The sequence below is a fragment of the Daucus carota genome, chromosome 2, assembly GCF_001625215.2.
Source record: "Daucus carota subsp. sativus chromosome 2, DH1 v3.0, whole genome shotgun sequence".
Lineage (NCBI taxonomy): Eukaryota > Viridiplantae > Streptophyta > Magnoliopsida > Apiales > Apiaceae > Daucus > Daucus carota.
Window position 1 is genome coordinate 58,862,649 of NC_030382.2, and position 13,398 is coordinate 58,876,046.

At 36.0% G+C, this 13,398-nt stretch overlaps 2 protein-coding genes across 2 annotated transcripts; one reads left to right on the forward strand and one right to left on the reverse strand.

Moving 5' to 3' along the window:
- The first annotated feature begins 453 nt into the window (after positions 1–453).
- On the forward strand, positions 454–6,989 carry LOC108209588 (C-terminal binding protein AN). The gene is made up of 7 exons (XM_017380573.2): positions 454–1,278; positions 3,906–4,071; positions 4,163–4,293; positions 4,720–5,517; positions 5,648–5,695; positions 6,168–6,281; positions 6,661–6,989. Exons 1-7 carry the CDS (start codon positions 643–645, stop codon positions 6,733–6,735), a joined length of 1,968 nt encoding a protein of 655 aa, XP_017236062.1. The 5' UTR covers positions 454–642; the 3' UTR covers positions 6,736–6,989.
- A 2,505-nt stretch (positions 6,990–9,494) lies between these two features.
- On the reverse strand, positions 9,495–11,634 carry LOC108206882 (1-aminocyclopropane-1-carboxylate synthase). The gene is made up of 3 exons (XM_017377312.2): positions 11,212–11,634; positions 10,956–11,116; positions 9,495–10,557 (listed from the first exon to the last, which is right to left on the reverse strand). The coding sequence occupies exons 1-3, from the start codon at positions 11,515–11,517 to the stop codon at positions 9,588–9,590; spliced, it is 1,437 nt and encodes a 478-aa protein (XP_017232801.1). The 5' UTR covers positions 11,518–11,634; the 3' UTR covers positions 9,495–9,587.
- Positions 11,635–13,398: the final 1,764 nt, after the last annotated feature.

The following is a 13,398-nucleotide window of genomic DNA, read 5'->3' on the forward strand; positions in this document are numbered from 1 at the left end:
CGGCTCAAAATAATTTTTATCTATATTATTATATTTAATTTTATCATAATTATAATAATTAATGATTAATATTATTTTTGATGGGAAGGCGGTTCAAACAATTTTTTTATTAATTATAATATTTTTTTATTAATGATATGTTTAACAGAAATATGACTCAAAATAATTTTTATGCAATTATAATATTAATTTGTATCAAACTTTATAAAAAAAATCCATAACGCGCTTCGCGGCGGCTTTATTCACTAGTTATATATATATATTGACAATAAAGAGGTGAACAGAAGAAAAAAAAGATCATTCATAAGAAAGCTTCTTGGGCTTTGTTTATTATTATTCTCCAATCAAACAAATATGGGCCAAGTTTAATACAATTATTATGCACAAAATAAACGATGGGCCTGCCACAAAAAGATCACGTTCAAAGCCCAACCAAAGTACTTCGAAAATATCGGTGACTGTCACGAGCGAGACTTGATGTGTACACACAATAGACACAGTCGAGCAAACGAAAAGAGGACTCGCCACTGAACTGTAGTTGAAGAAGAATAGTAGACTAGAATTTCACATTCAAATTTCAAAAATGTTCTCTCTTCTTTAAATCAGAGAGAGATACAGCGAGAGAAAGAGAGAGGGAGAGAGATGATGACTGTCAAGAGAGAAAGAGATACAATAACATCTAGATCTCCGGCGGTAATTAACAATACAAACACAATGACAATCCATGACTCATCATCATCAACACTACCACAAATTGTAACCCTAAATTGCATTGAAGACACCGCCTTCGAGCAAGACTGTCTCTCCGGCATCGCGATTATCAACCACGTCTCTCTCATCCACCTCGCCGACTCCAAAATCGACTCGGCCGCAGTCGTTATTCTCCACTCGCTCTCCTTCCTCCCACGCGCCGCCCAGCGCCGCCTCCGTCCCTGGCAGCTCATTCTCTGTCTCGGCTCCTCCGATCGAGCTGTTGACTCCGCTCTCGCCGCCGATCTAGGTCTTCATCGCCTTGTCCATGTTGATGTTTCCAGAGCTGAGGAGGTGGCGGACACGGTGATGGCGTTGTTTTTAGGGCTTTTGAGAAGGACTCATTTGTTGTCGAGGCATACGTTATCGGCTTCGGGCTGGCTTGGCTCGGTGCAGCCGCTTTGTAGAGGAATGAGGAGGTGTAGAGGCTTGGTCTTGGGTATTATTGGAAGATCTGCTTCTGCCAGGTCTTTGGCTACGCGCAGCTTGGCGTTTAAGATGAGTGTGCTTTACTTCGATGTCAGCGAGGTATTTAATTCTTATTTTTTCTACATTCGCTCTGATAATTCTATTGCAAATTAGATGGATTCGATGTATTTGAATGTTGATAGTTCCAGGTTTAGTAGATAGAATGTGGTCGATGATAATGATGTAAAGCTCATTAGCATGACTGCTGATGATATATTGTACCTGCTTTCGAGGTCAGAAAATTGATGAAAGCAAATATACATTAAAATTCCGCACAATTATAGAGATTGAGGAACTTCAAATTAAACTTTCTTATGATGAGGGCCACACTTGTTTAATGAGTTACTAGACTACTAGTAAGTATCTATTGTAATGCAAAACCAAAGCTCCGCTATGTTTCCTAATTTGGACTTGAAATAATGTTTAGAGGTTCTTGTCTCTGGTCTCCACTATTTCGACTAATTATTTTAAAGACCCATAGGTTCCATAAGAGGATGTTGGAAAAGTTTTAGTGCCCAAGGAACTCCAGCTTGATGACTATCAGCTCTTATGCCCAGCTTAAAATTACTTTTCCCCATTTAACTCACCCCAGTGACTCTTAAAAAAAGATATTTCTATTGTGAGTAATAATAAAAAAGTCTCCATGTTTCATCTTTTTAGCAGAACAGGAGAACTACAGCTGTACTATTAGGCCTAGTGATTCCAGCTTCTTGCGTTCCACCGCAAGGTTATCTAATTAATTCTTACAGTCATTAGAGTTTGTGAGGGAAATGACCCGGAACTTTTCTAAATGTCTCCTAAATGCCCTATGCATGATAGGGTCTGTTCTGAGACTTGGTTTATGTAACCAGTTTTTGGCTTTAAGCAAACAATAAGTTGAAATTGATGTGTTTGGGATGAATAACAGTCAGTCAAAAAGCCTTTAAGTGCACAGCTACTGTTACATTTCAGCATATTCCCTGCTAGAGTTATAGGTAAACTGTATGGGATATATAAATATTATGTACAGTATAAACATACAGACTCAAAGTAAATTAGTTAAACAGCTTCTGTAATGCAAAGGTAAAAACTTTACTTCTGACTGGTATCAGTTAAAATTACTTAGTAGAATATGACTTAGTAGAATATGACTTAAACCATGGTCGTCATGTCGGTCGACTAGTCAGCGACTAGTCGACTAAGCGGTGAATGGATGTCGACTCAACTTGTCGACTAGCTGAATGTTGATATTTCGGTCGACTAGTCGACTAAGCGGTCGACTAGTCGACTAGTCGAGCTGCCAAATTTCCTGCTTTGGTTTTCTCTGATTATATTTTCAGCTCTGTTTTTCTGCAATCTGCACAATAAGTTCTGCATAAGTATGTATATATTATTTCTGCGCATATTTGTTGCTTACTTGCTGCACTACCACATCACATCACATTATCACACAATTGTTATATATCAGTTGTTACATATTTTACTTTGTTTTATTGTTATTTGTTAACTCTTTTCGCTTTACCATCATTCTCTTTAAGTTTTCGATTCTTAATTCCTTAGAATCTGAAATAAAACATTGTGGAAGGTGTTAGAACTTAAAAATCTAATTTACATGATATATGTGTGTGTGTGTGTGTATTATTTTTAATTTATAATAATATTTTTTTTTGTCGACTAGTCTACGACTTGTCAACGACTAGTCGACTAGTCGATTAGACGGAGGTCTATCGACTCGCCTCGACTCATCGACGTGACAACCATGACTTAAACACAAATATGCTTTTGGTCTTTCTAATAGAAAGGATCTAAGAATTTAAAAGATGTCTCAGTGGTTCGTTTATGAATATTGTGTTTCATGCATTTACAAAAGTTTGGAGTCTAAAATACAATCCCCTTCCCCACCCCCTCTTTATTATAAAAAAAACCTAAACATGTTCTTTATCTCTTTTTTAGCAAGGATCTAGGATTTAAAGAAAAATAATATTGGTCTTTTTATGAATATTGTACTCCATGGGATGCACAAAAACTTTATACTCTTAATTGTGACCCCTACTCTCTCAAATATAACCCAAACATGCTCTTATTATCTCTTATAACAAGATTCTAGGATTTTCAGAGATGCCTCAGTGATTTTTTTATGAATATTGTACCTGATGGCCATGCACAAAAGATCTGGGATTCGAATTTGCAACTATGATACTTTGTCCATTCAAGAGGCAGGATAACCTCTATTTAATAATATTACATCACACCTATACACCATTGTGCTGAATCACTCATCACTTCTTTTCCAACGATCAGTTTTGGGAAAATCGATTATATCACTGGTTCTCCACAATATGAAGGGCCTCTTGTTTTTTCATGAAGCTTGATCGTTCAAATTTGAAAGTTGTATGTCTGATGGTCATAATTTTAAGGTTATCTGCTTCCAACACTATGCCCTAGTTATCAGAGGTCATACTCTATCCTGGGCTTTGGGCTTTCTTATAGTTATTATCCACTTGAACTGGGACAAATGGTACATTTGCTTGTGCCACTTCCATACAAAAACTAAAGAGAGTTGAGTGAGGCTGAAATATCTCATATAAGAATACACAGCTTTTACTTTTAAGGAAGACGGAAAATATTACAAATCTGTTTCAGTATATGTTAGTGGGACTTTTAGCCATATATTTGTGATTGATTTGTTCCTGAGTTATATTATTCAGGTAAAAGAAAAATCAAATAGAGCCTCTAGCTTTCCACCTGCTGCCCGAAGAATGGACACTCTTAATGATTTACTTGCTGCAAGTGACCTTGTCTCCCTCCACTGTGCTCTTACAAATGAAACAGTCCAGATAATAAATGCAGACTGTTTGCAACACATAAAACCTGGTAATTAGTCCATTGTTCACTAGCTGTTCTCTCTTAGGAAAGTAAATTCCGCTTTCCTAGCTGCAGATATAAGAGAATGATTGTTTTGCAGGAGCCTTTCTTGTTAATACTGGAAGCAGCCAGCTGTTGGATGATTGTGCAGTGAAGCAGCTCTTGATTGATGGCACCCTTGCAGGCTGTGCTCTGGATGGTGCTGAAGGTCCACAGTGGATGGAAGCATGGGTATGATAAATAGTATTAGGGTATGAATATATGTGATATTAATGTATATCAAATTTTTTCTGTTAACATGATCGCTTAAAGATAGGTTACCGGGGAGCATACATTAAGTATGCAACTATTAGGACAAGATCCTGTAAAAAAATACTGCTGCTATCCTAAATTTAACTTAATATTTCTTTTTGTTGTTGTAGCAATTTTCATAAAGTAGTAAAACAGAACACATTTATTTTTAACAAATTATAAATAGGAAAATAAAGGGGGTGTAAAGGCGTGATTAAGCCATCAAGGTAGAGGGAGAAAGCATCAAATAAACATGAAACAGGTTTCTTTTGATCATGTGATAGTTATAATGTTTTATATCTATGGACTTGTAACTTGGCATCTTTAGTGATTTATGACTGAGACTACTTCCACTCTTTGTCATAGGTAAGAGAGATGCCCAATGTATTGATACTGCCACGCAGTGCAGATTACAGTGAAGAAGTGTGGATGGAGATAAGAGAGAAGGCTATTTCTATATTACAGTCATTCTTTTTAGATGGTGTTATTCCAGAGAATGCTGGGTCTGATGAAGATGAAGAAAGTGAAGTAGTGTATGAAAATGAACAAGTTGACAGGCATGATGATGATGGTGCTGTACAAGGTTCTATTTCTCAGCAATTGACAAGTGCTATTTGTGTACCTACTGAAGGCTCCCGCTCACAGGGCACCACTACTAATCAGTCAAAGCAGTCTCCAAGTCATCTTCAAGGATCAGTTTCATCCCATAATACTCCTACTAGATCTGATGTTAAGAGAACTAGATCAGGTAAGAAGTCTAAAAAAAGACATGGTCGCCAGAAGTCCCTTCAGAAAAATGATGATAATTCTATATTGGAGAAAGAGAGTACTTCTCACCGAGAAGATGATACTACAATGAGTGGTACCGATCAAGTCTTGAGTTCCAGTTCACGTTTTGCTTCTCCTGAAGATTCAAGAAGTAGAAAAACACCAATGGAAACAACACAAAAATTGTCTTCTGAACATCTATCGAAATCAAGTCCATTTCTAAATAAATCTGCTGATTTGCTAAAGGATGGTTACGTTATTGCTCTGTATTCCAGAGATAGACCTGCACTTCACATCTCCAGGCAAAGAGTACAAGGAGGTGGTTGGTTTCTAGACACACTATCGAATGTCACAAAAAGAGATCCAGCTGCACAATTCCTTGTTACTAGAAGCAAGGTTTGTTTTTATTTACTTCACTACTCTTTGTAACCTATGTGTGGTGTGCCAACTTCTTTCATGACGTTAGTATAAAAATGCATTTGTATTTCCTGCTGAGCTGTCTAATTTACGAAAGAAATATATGCAGGATGCAATTGGTTTGAGATCGTTTACTGCTGGTGGAAAGTTATTGCAGGTATTTTAATCATGTTTCAAAATTTTCATTTATGCTTTAACAGGTTTTTTATCAGCATCTGTACTTTTGCTTGGAAGATATCAGAAGAGTAGTGTTACGTCTGTGGTATGTGCTTAATATGCAAGAACAGGAATTTTTGAACTTGCCAAAAAACATATATGTAGAAGAAGGCTAGGAATTTTAACATCTAGACGAACTTGTTATGCCCAGGAACACTTTATATGTTTTGGAGTTGCGATGAATTACAAAACAAGTTCATTCAGTATACTAAACTGATTATCGAAATTTTTTAGTGTGTTTCTATTGAGTTCATGTTATGGGTTCAGTTAAAAGTTTATATGAAGAGATTATACACATCCGTCTTATTATTTCCGGTAATCCAGTGCGATGCGCATAACAATCTGATTGGCTGTACACAGCACAGGTCAACGCTTTGGATTAGGAATTTACATATTTAATTGCAAAACTGCAGATAAATAGGAAGACAGAATTTGTATTTGCTAGTCATAGCTTTGATGTATGGGAAAGCTGGTCACTCGAAGGTCCTTTGGAGGAATGCAGGCTGGTCAATTGTAGAAATTCCTCAGTAAGTCAGCTTACTCCATTAGTCTATTCATTCAGAAGAGTTTATAAAAGCTACTACCACTTATCTGTATAGCTGTATTCAGGCAGGGACTTTGCAACATTTTGTTGTTAAAAAGTTAGAGTTTGCAACATGCTAATACATGCATCTGTCTCGTTGCCCTTGGCCCATGAGTTGTGCACCTCTTGTGCATAGCCTTAAGCGAGGCCACACACAGCTCTGCGCATTGTCGTGCACTGTATATTGACTCTAGATGCAACCTATACAGGCTTCTATCTCTCTGCTCTATATATATACGCACACACATGTGTGTGGGAGGGACGTGCTTGTTTGCTTGTTTTTTATTTGTCTATATATATTGATGTGGGTCGTGAACATGCAGGCTGCATTAGATGTGCGCATAGAGATTCTTGCAACTGTAGGAGAGGATGATGGTGTTACTCGCTGGCTTGATTAGGTTCAAGATTTTCCAGAAAATGAGGCTTGTATGATTCAAAAGCTTGCAGGCCGACATTTTAATTTGTATACTGGTCATGTGATTGTATGGCAAGGTTTTTTGGTAAATTTAGTTGTGCGGTTCAAGTCACGCATTATGTTTTTTGTGAAACCTGTCTATTAGTTGTCAAAACAAATTTCAATTTCGTGTAGTCTATTTTTAAGGACAAATTACAATGAAACTTGTAGTCTGGAAGGAAGTATTTGTTGATTGTCCCCTAAATTTTGTGTTCTTTTGTCTAAATTTCATGTTTGGACAAATATGTGGAGAGTGTGGATACAATTTCTTGCGCTTGTGCAAGTTTATTTATCGACTTCAATCGAATTTCATATTGAACACAGGTTTCGGGGTGTCCTCCAGAGTAACCAATTTCAAACTTGTGGCTTTTTCTGATTCTAATCATCTGTATACCATTTCTTTCATTGATTTTGTATCGCAAATTGCATCCAACTCATCTTCCTCCCCGTAGTTTTACAACCTGAAACCGCAAAACTTTTATATTTAGAGAAGTTCGACGAGAGCGTGTTTAGAACTTGGAAGCGCTTTTATCAATAGTAAAGCATATTTAAGTACATGACCGTATTTACACAAAAACAACACTATAAATCAGAGTTTTCTTTCGATTTAAATATAAAAACGAAAAATGTTTTAAAATATTTAGTCAAATGAACACAGAGTTATTTTGTTAAATATGAAAGTAATGAAACTCTGTTGATTGAACTCTTCCTCCTTCCCCCAAGTAGTACAAATGTACAATGATTCAGATATTTTACTTCATGATACTTTGTTTGTTACAGTCACAAATATAGAAATAACAATAATAAAATGACTTGGACTAAAAATGTGATTAAATCAATATATAATCACGACAGGAGGAATCAACTTGGATAAACATGTGGGCAAGTGAGCAAGGGAATTTAGACAAGTTAAGGCAGCTTAACATTCCATTTAAGGTAACAATTTGGACTCATTTTGTCTGGTTGACTTTCGTTATTTTATCACTGCTTATTTCGTGGAAACCAATTTTTTCTCGAGTCCTAGTCAGACATGCGAACTTCACCTTTGACACGTGTCTTATGTGATTGTTATCCAAGTCCACATCCTGTACTCTGCACTTTGACTTCCTGCTTAGAATAGTTTTTATTTTATTAATAAAAAAGCCATCAATTTCAAGGAATTTATTATCTTTAAAAGTGAGTATGAAAAAACAAGATTTATTATGTAACTATAACGTTTCACTATTGTATTTTGCAGTGCTTAATTTACGAGCATGTATTTGCCGGGGAAATAAGGACAGTAAACATAATTCTTGCGTTTTTCTTCAAAATTCAATTAATTATTTACATTTCGTGTTCGCTAAAATTATTAATTAGTCAATACACGTACACAATTTCATTCTAAAAGCAGGACATTCTTCCTTGTTTCCGGTATAATTCCACTTACACCTACCGAATCTGATCATGTCGACTGGGGCACCGTCTCAGGTGTGTACGTGTAAATGACATGTCGCAGGGGTATATATTACGTGCGTGATTAGAACACTTAATTAATCAGGTTCCTGGGGGCTTGGTGTGTGCATGCAAAGAAGGATAAACAAACAGTATATCCCCTAAATGAATCCAGAATGGATTGCGCACGGAGTTTAAGAAATATGAATAAAGTAGTTGAAAAGAGAAAAAAATTGTGGAACCCACTGATTTTTAATGTATAAAAAGAAGATAGTGGAGTAAAAGTAGTGTGAAAAGGAAAGAAAAGTGGAGAAGTAGTGGATTTTTAATGTATAAAAGGAAGATAGTGGAGTAAAAGTAGTGTGAAAAGGAAAGAAAAGTAAAGAAGTAGTGGGACTGACTATTTTTGGTAAGTTTTGAAATGTAAAGAATTAGATGGGACACCCAAAAAAAAAGGTAAAGAAATGGAAGGGACAGAGAGAGTATGTTTTTGCTGAAGTTGATGATAGTTGATATTCATTTCAATATCATTCCTGTCCTCTTTTCAGATAATTCTTTTTTTATATAAATATATTTTATGTACATTTATATCATGATGTATCTTTTTATATACAATTAAATATTCAACCGATAATTAAATTAAATCGTTAAAGTATAAACACGATTACAAACCTTACAAGATAAAAAGTTACATCTCATTTGAATAAAAAGAAATTTCAAATAAAAAAAATTCTAAAATTAAGAATAAGTTACGAATTGCATATAATTTAAAAAAAACACTAATTGGAGGATATAGATGAATTCATCTGAACCACTATATTCCGCTGTTTGAAATTTTAGAGATTATGCTAGTTAAAAATAAAAAAATTGATATTGAATAAACAGCTAGGTATTATATATTTAGTTATGGAGTATAAATTAGTTATGGAGTTAAACAATCACTCGTTTTCTGAAAATTATTTACAAAAATAGAACTAAATGTCATTATAATTTTCAAAAATTCATTTTATTTTATTTTTTTAAATTTAAGATGGATTTTAATTTTAAAATCAAACGTTCACTTAATTAACTTGGACACTTAAGGAAAAATATTTATATCAAGCACAATTACGGCGAGCATTACCGTATCTGGTCTTTCACACAAACATTTGAAGTTATATTGATATTGCAAATTGCATATGCATATATATGCACACAATTTTACAGAAGAAACGAATTTATGTATCCACGCAGGATATGATGAAATCCATGATTAACTGAGAGAGCTAGTAGTGAATAATGTACGCACGTAGTTATAGATATATAATCCTCATTCCACGCATGCACTTGATTGCATATTTGCATGCATGATATGATATTATAATATTAGGTCCTGGCTCGAACAAGTGGCGAGTGAGGAGACATGGAGCCCTCTTCCAACAGTCGAGACGAGAAGCTCAAGCGGAGACTCTTTTGCCACCTTAATTTGCTTTTCTTCGGGACCTCTACTTGTTTCCCTCCTACGAACTTCCGGATCCTTTTCAGGGCGACTTGAACCGTTTCTTCATCCATGTTGGCGAAGCAAACCCTAAACCACCCGGCCTCCGAGCAATGGAAGGAAGACCCTGGTGAAACATTCAGCTTCACGTCGTGGACTATGACTCTCCACAGCGCCATTTCAGCTTCGAATGATGATTCTTTGAGGAGTGGGCGCAGATCCATCCAGAAGAACAGTCCCGCGTTGCTTTTCAAACACTTGATGCCGATTTCTTCCAGTCCTTCCGTGAAGATTTTATGCCTGGCACCTAGTCTCTTTGAGCTCTCCGCTAGAAACTTGTCGATGAATACTTGATCCGACAGCAAATTAGCGAGAAACAGCTGCGTCTGAGAAGATACCAGCCCAAAGCTGGACATTTTTCTACCGCAGCTGACGACAACATCATTGTAGGAGTAGACGATCCCCACCCGAAAGCCAGGCAGACCCATGTCCTTGGACAAGCTATAGACGATATGTATGAGATCCCGGTTAACAAACTCCATTTCTTGGATCATCTCCGCTACACTCACGAAGTCCGGTTGGCTGAAAACCGTTGCCGAGTAGATTTCGTCGCAGACCAGATGAATCTGTCTTTCGTTGATGAAGTTCACCAGGTCTTTCAAGTGTTGCGTTTCCAAGTTGGTGCCCAGAGGGTTTGAAGGATTCGCTAATAGGAGGCCCTTGACATTGATTCCTGATTGGATTGCATTCTCGTACGCCTCTTCTAGAGCTTGCTTGGTTATTTTGAAGTCATTGGAGCTGTGACAGTGGACAGGGATGAGTTGCACCCCGGTTCTCCAGCTCAAGTCTCTGTCGAAACTGCAAAACATAAATGCAAAAAAACATCAGAAATTATGCGAAACACGTGCATGAAATTGACCTCAGAGGCGAGCTGGTTGTCACAAGTCAGAATTGAAGAAAATACGTGACTTTAGAGACGTGGTTTGACTTTAAACTACACAACTCGTGAAGAAAACTTTGAATTAATAACTGTGTCGGTTTTACAGGAGACTCTAATGAAGAATTGACATATTGAATGTTTAGTCAAATATTCACATGAGTATAGAATTCCTTGGTCTCCAAGAATGATTTTCTTGTAAACTATTTACAGTAATTACGAAATAAAAAAACTTAATGAACGCTAACCGAAACGAACTTAGTTTGTGATTATATAATCTGGGAAGAAAAAGTAGAGTCGTTAGAAAAATGGTTCTTACGCTGGATAATAAGGAGACGGAACCAGAAATGCATCACCGGGATTAGCCAGGCAAAACATGATGAGCTCATTAGCTCCGGTGGCTCCACCGGCCATCACGACCCGATCCGGATCAAAGCTAACCCGATGACCTCTCACTCTTTCCATAAACATAGCAATTGCCTGAAATCAAAGATAGCAAATTAATTATAAGCTAGCTAGAAGTAATAATATTTTAAGGAACAGAAGCTAGCTAGCTAGCTGTATATTCTTCTTACTTTTCGAAACTGAGGCAGGCCGTGATAATCTTGAAAAATGGCAATGTCTTTGAACTGCCCAACTCCTTGACTAGTGCAAATAGAAGCAGTAGGGTTGTTCTTAATCCACTCCTCAATCAAATCAAAAGAAAGCTGATTCTCAGCAAGTCCCATTTGGATAACTCCATCAGGGTTCTTCAGAGAATGGTAGGGATTGCTATCATAAGCCTTCCACCCATCGAAGTAGGGAGAATTTTCGGCGTGCTGATCGCTTATCGCAATCTTCGACAAGAGATTGTTGTTTCCATCATCACTCGATGAACCCATTATAGTATATATAGTTGAGATAAATGATGTCAGAGATCGACTTATAAGTCGTGTGTTATATGATGCGGAGATGTGTAGGATATATTGAATATGATTAAGCTTGAATGAAATGAGGACTGAGAAGCTTGTGCGGTATTTATAGCCAAGGATCACAAGTGGAGCGAGCAGGACATATAGAAAAGTCTATTCAACTGGAAGAAATGCCAAAGCAGAGAGAGAGGGATAAATACTTTTGAATAAACAAGTTTACTATATTATGTTTTGTACGTGTGTTTTTGCCCGGGACCAGTTGCTCATCAATAATTCGTAACTGCTTGCGTCTCAAAATTATTCATGTTTTTCTCTTTTATTAAATGTCTCGTTTAATTTTCATAGCTCATTTCGGAGTGATATGGATGTCATTGTAATAAAAATTGGTAATTTTTTTTCCGAACTAGTACTAATACATGTATTTTAGATTGTATAGAAAGAATAGTTCGATTATTTTCTTCAATTAAAAATTTATTATTTTTATTCACAATAAATGAAAATTTAGAAATAACAGCAGAGCGATGTGTTCTTGACGCGTTAAAAATATGTACAGTAAGCTAGAGTGACTACTCATCGAAAAGGAGTCATATTTATTTATAAAAAAAATCAAAATTTAGAAATAAATATTTTAGGGCAAACAAGAAGAAAGAGAATATATACGAGAGTTCTTTCTTTTCTAGTGGTCTGATTCTTCATTTATGAGTTACATATGGGCTGCTTCAACATTCTTGGCTTGCTTTTTTAATTGTTCAACGACGATACGCTTGTTTTACAGAGATTTTAGTTACGCGCGGGAGATTCAAAAATCAAAACGAATTCTAAATTAAATTGATATCGGACAGTAACTTATACGAAGATTCGTGGAGTTTGAATAATTGACTTAATGCCTACTCAAGGTAACAATATAATTAAATAAAGAATACATTTTCTTCGACTAGTAATTCTTCGTATTTGACTCCTTTAGTCTTTATTAGTTTCAAACTATCAAACTATCCGTCAAACTCATATTAATCATGTATTGATGTATTTGTTCATTGTAAAATTCACTAAAAATCTAATATTAATAATAAAATTGAGCATGTGACCTAGAGGTAATGATGTCCAAAAAATATGACTCGACTATTTTCCACAAATTATAACTAACCCGTTCGATAGAGTTTACGAGAGATACACGTGTACTTATGCAGTCTGCATCAACTATATTAATTATTAAAATAATTAAGGATCATCTTTCAGAAAATTAGGATGAATTGCAAGGAGGTCTAAAAATTACTAAGATATGTCTTTAATTTCTAAAAATAAATGAACAGGAGGTCGACCTGTTTAAATTTAAAAGACCCTCTTTACACAATTAAAGTTTCATTATTCAACTCCATAGACAAAAAAAAAAAAGGTTAACGAGACATGATTTTTCAAAAGTTAATATCAAACGAAAAGCAAGAAATGCGATGCTGTGTTGCAGCTGTACAAGCAAGCCCCACTGAGATAATAATTGACCGAATGAATATATAGCAACCACTGATGGTGAATTTGAACAAACATACACATAAATGGGGATTCGTCTGATTAAATATTCCGGGTCTGACAATTTAATAGGATTTTCATACATTGTTTTGAGGTGTTTACTTGTCCGGGAAGAGACATAGTGTGTAATAATTGCTGTTGTTTATATATAAACAAAAAACAAATTAACTTTACAACAAAAAAACAATATAGAAAATGAAAACAAGGAGGAAAAGGAAGATTGTGTGGGGGCTGCTGTATATCTTGGGACTGGCCTTTCACCGACAATCATTCTTTTGTTTCGTCATGTCTGGCCGGCCGGCCAACTTGTACGTAGTAGTCTTATGT

Coding starts and splice junctions, on each gene's coding strand:
- LOC108206882 (XM_017377312.2), bottom strand. CDS start 11,517: ATGGGTTCATCGAGTGATGATGGAAACAACAATCTCTTGTCGAAGATT. Junction 11,117..11,211: donor GCCTGCCTCAGTTTCGAAAA/GTAAGAAGAATA, acceptor CTTTGATTTCAG/GCAATTGCTATGTTTATGGA. Junction 10,558..10,955: donor CCGTCTCCTTATTATCCAGC/GTAAGAACCATT, acceptor TATGTTTTGCAG/TTTCGACAGAGACTTGAGCT.
- LOC108209588 (XM_017380573.2), top strand. CDS start 643: ATGATGACTGTCAAGAGAGAAAGAGATACAATAACATCTAGATCTCCG. Junction 5,518..5,647: donor TCCTTGTTACTAGAAGCAAG/GTTTGTTTTTAT, acceptor AAATATATGCAG/GATGCAATTGGTTTGAGATC. Junction 6,282..6,660: donor TCAATTGTAGAAATTCCTCA/GTAAGTCAGCTT, acceptor GTGAACATGCAG/GCTGCATTAGATGTGCGCAT.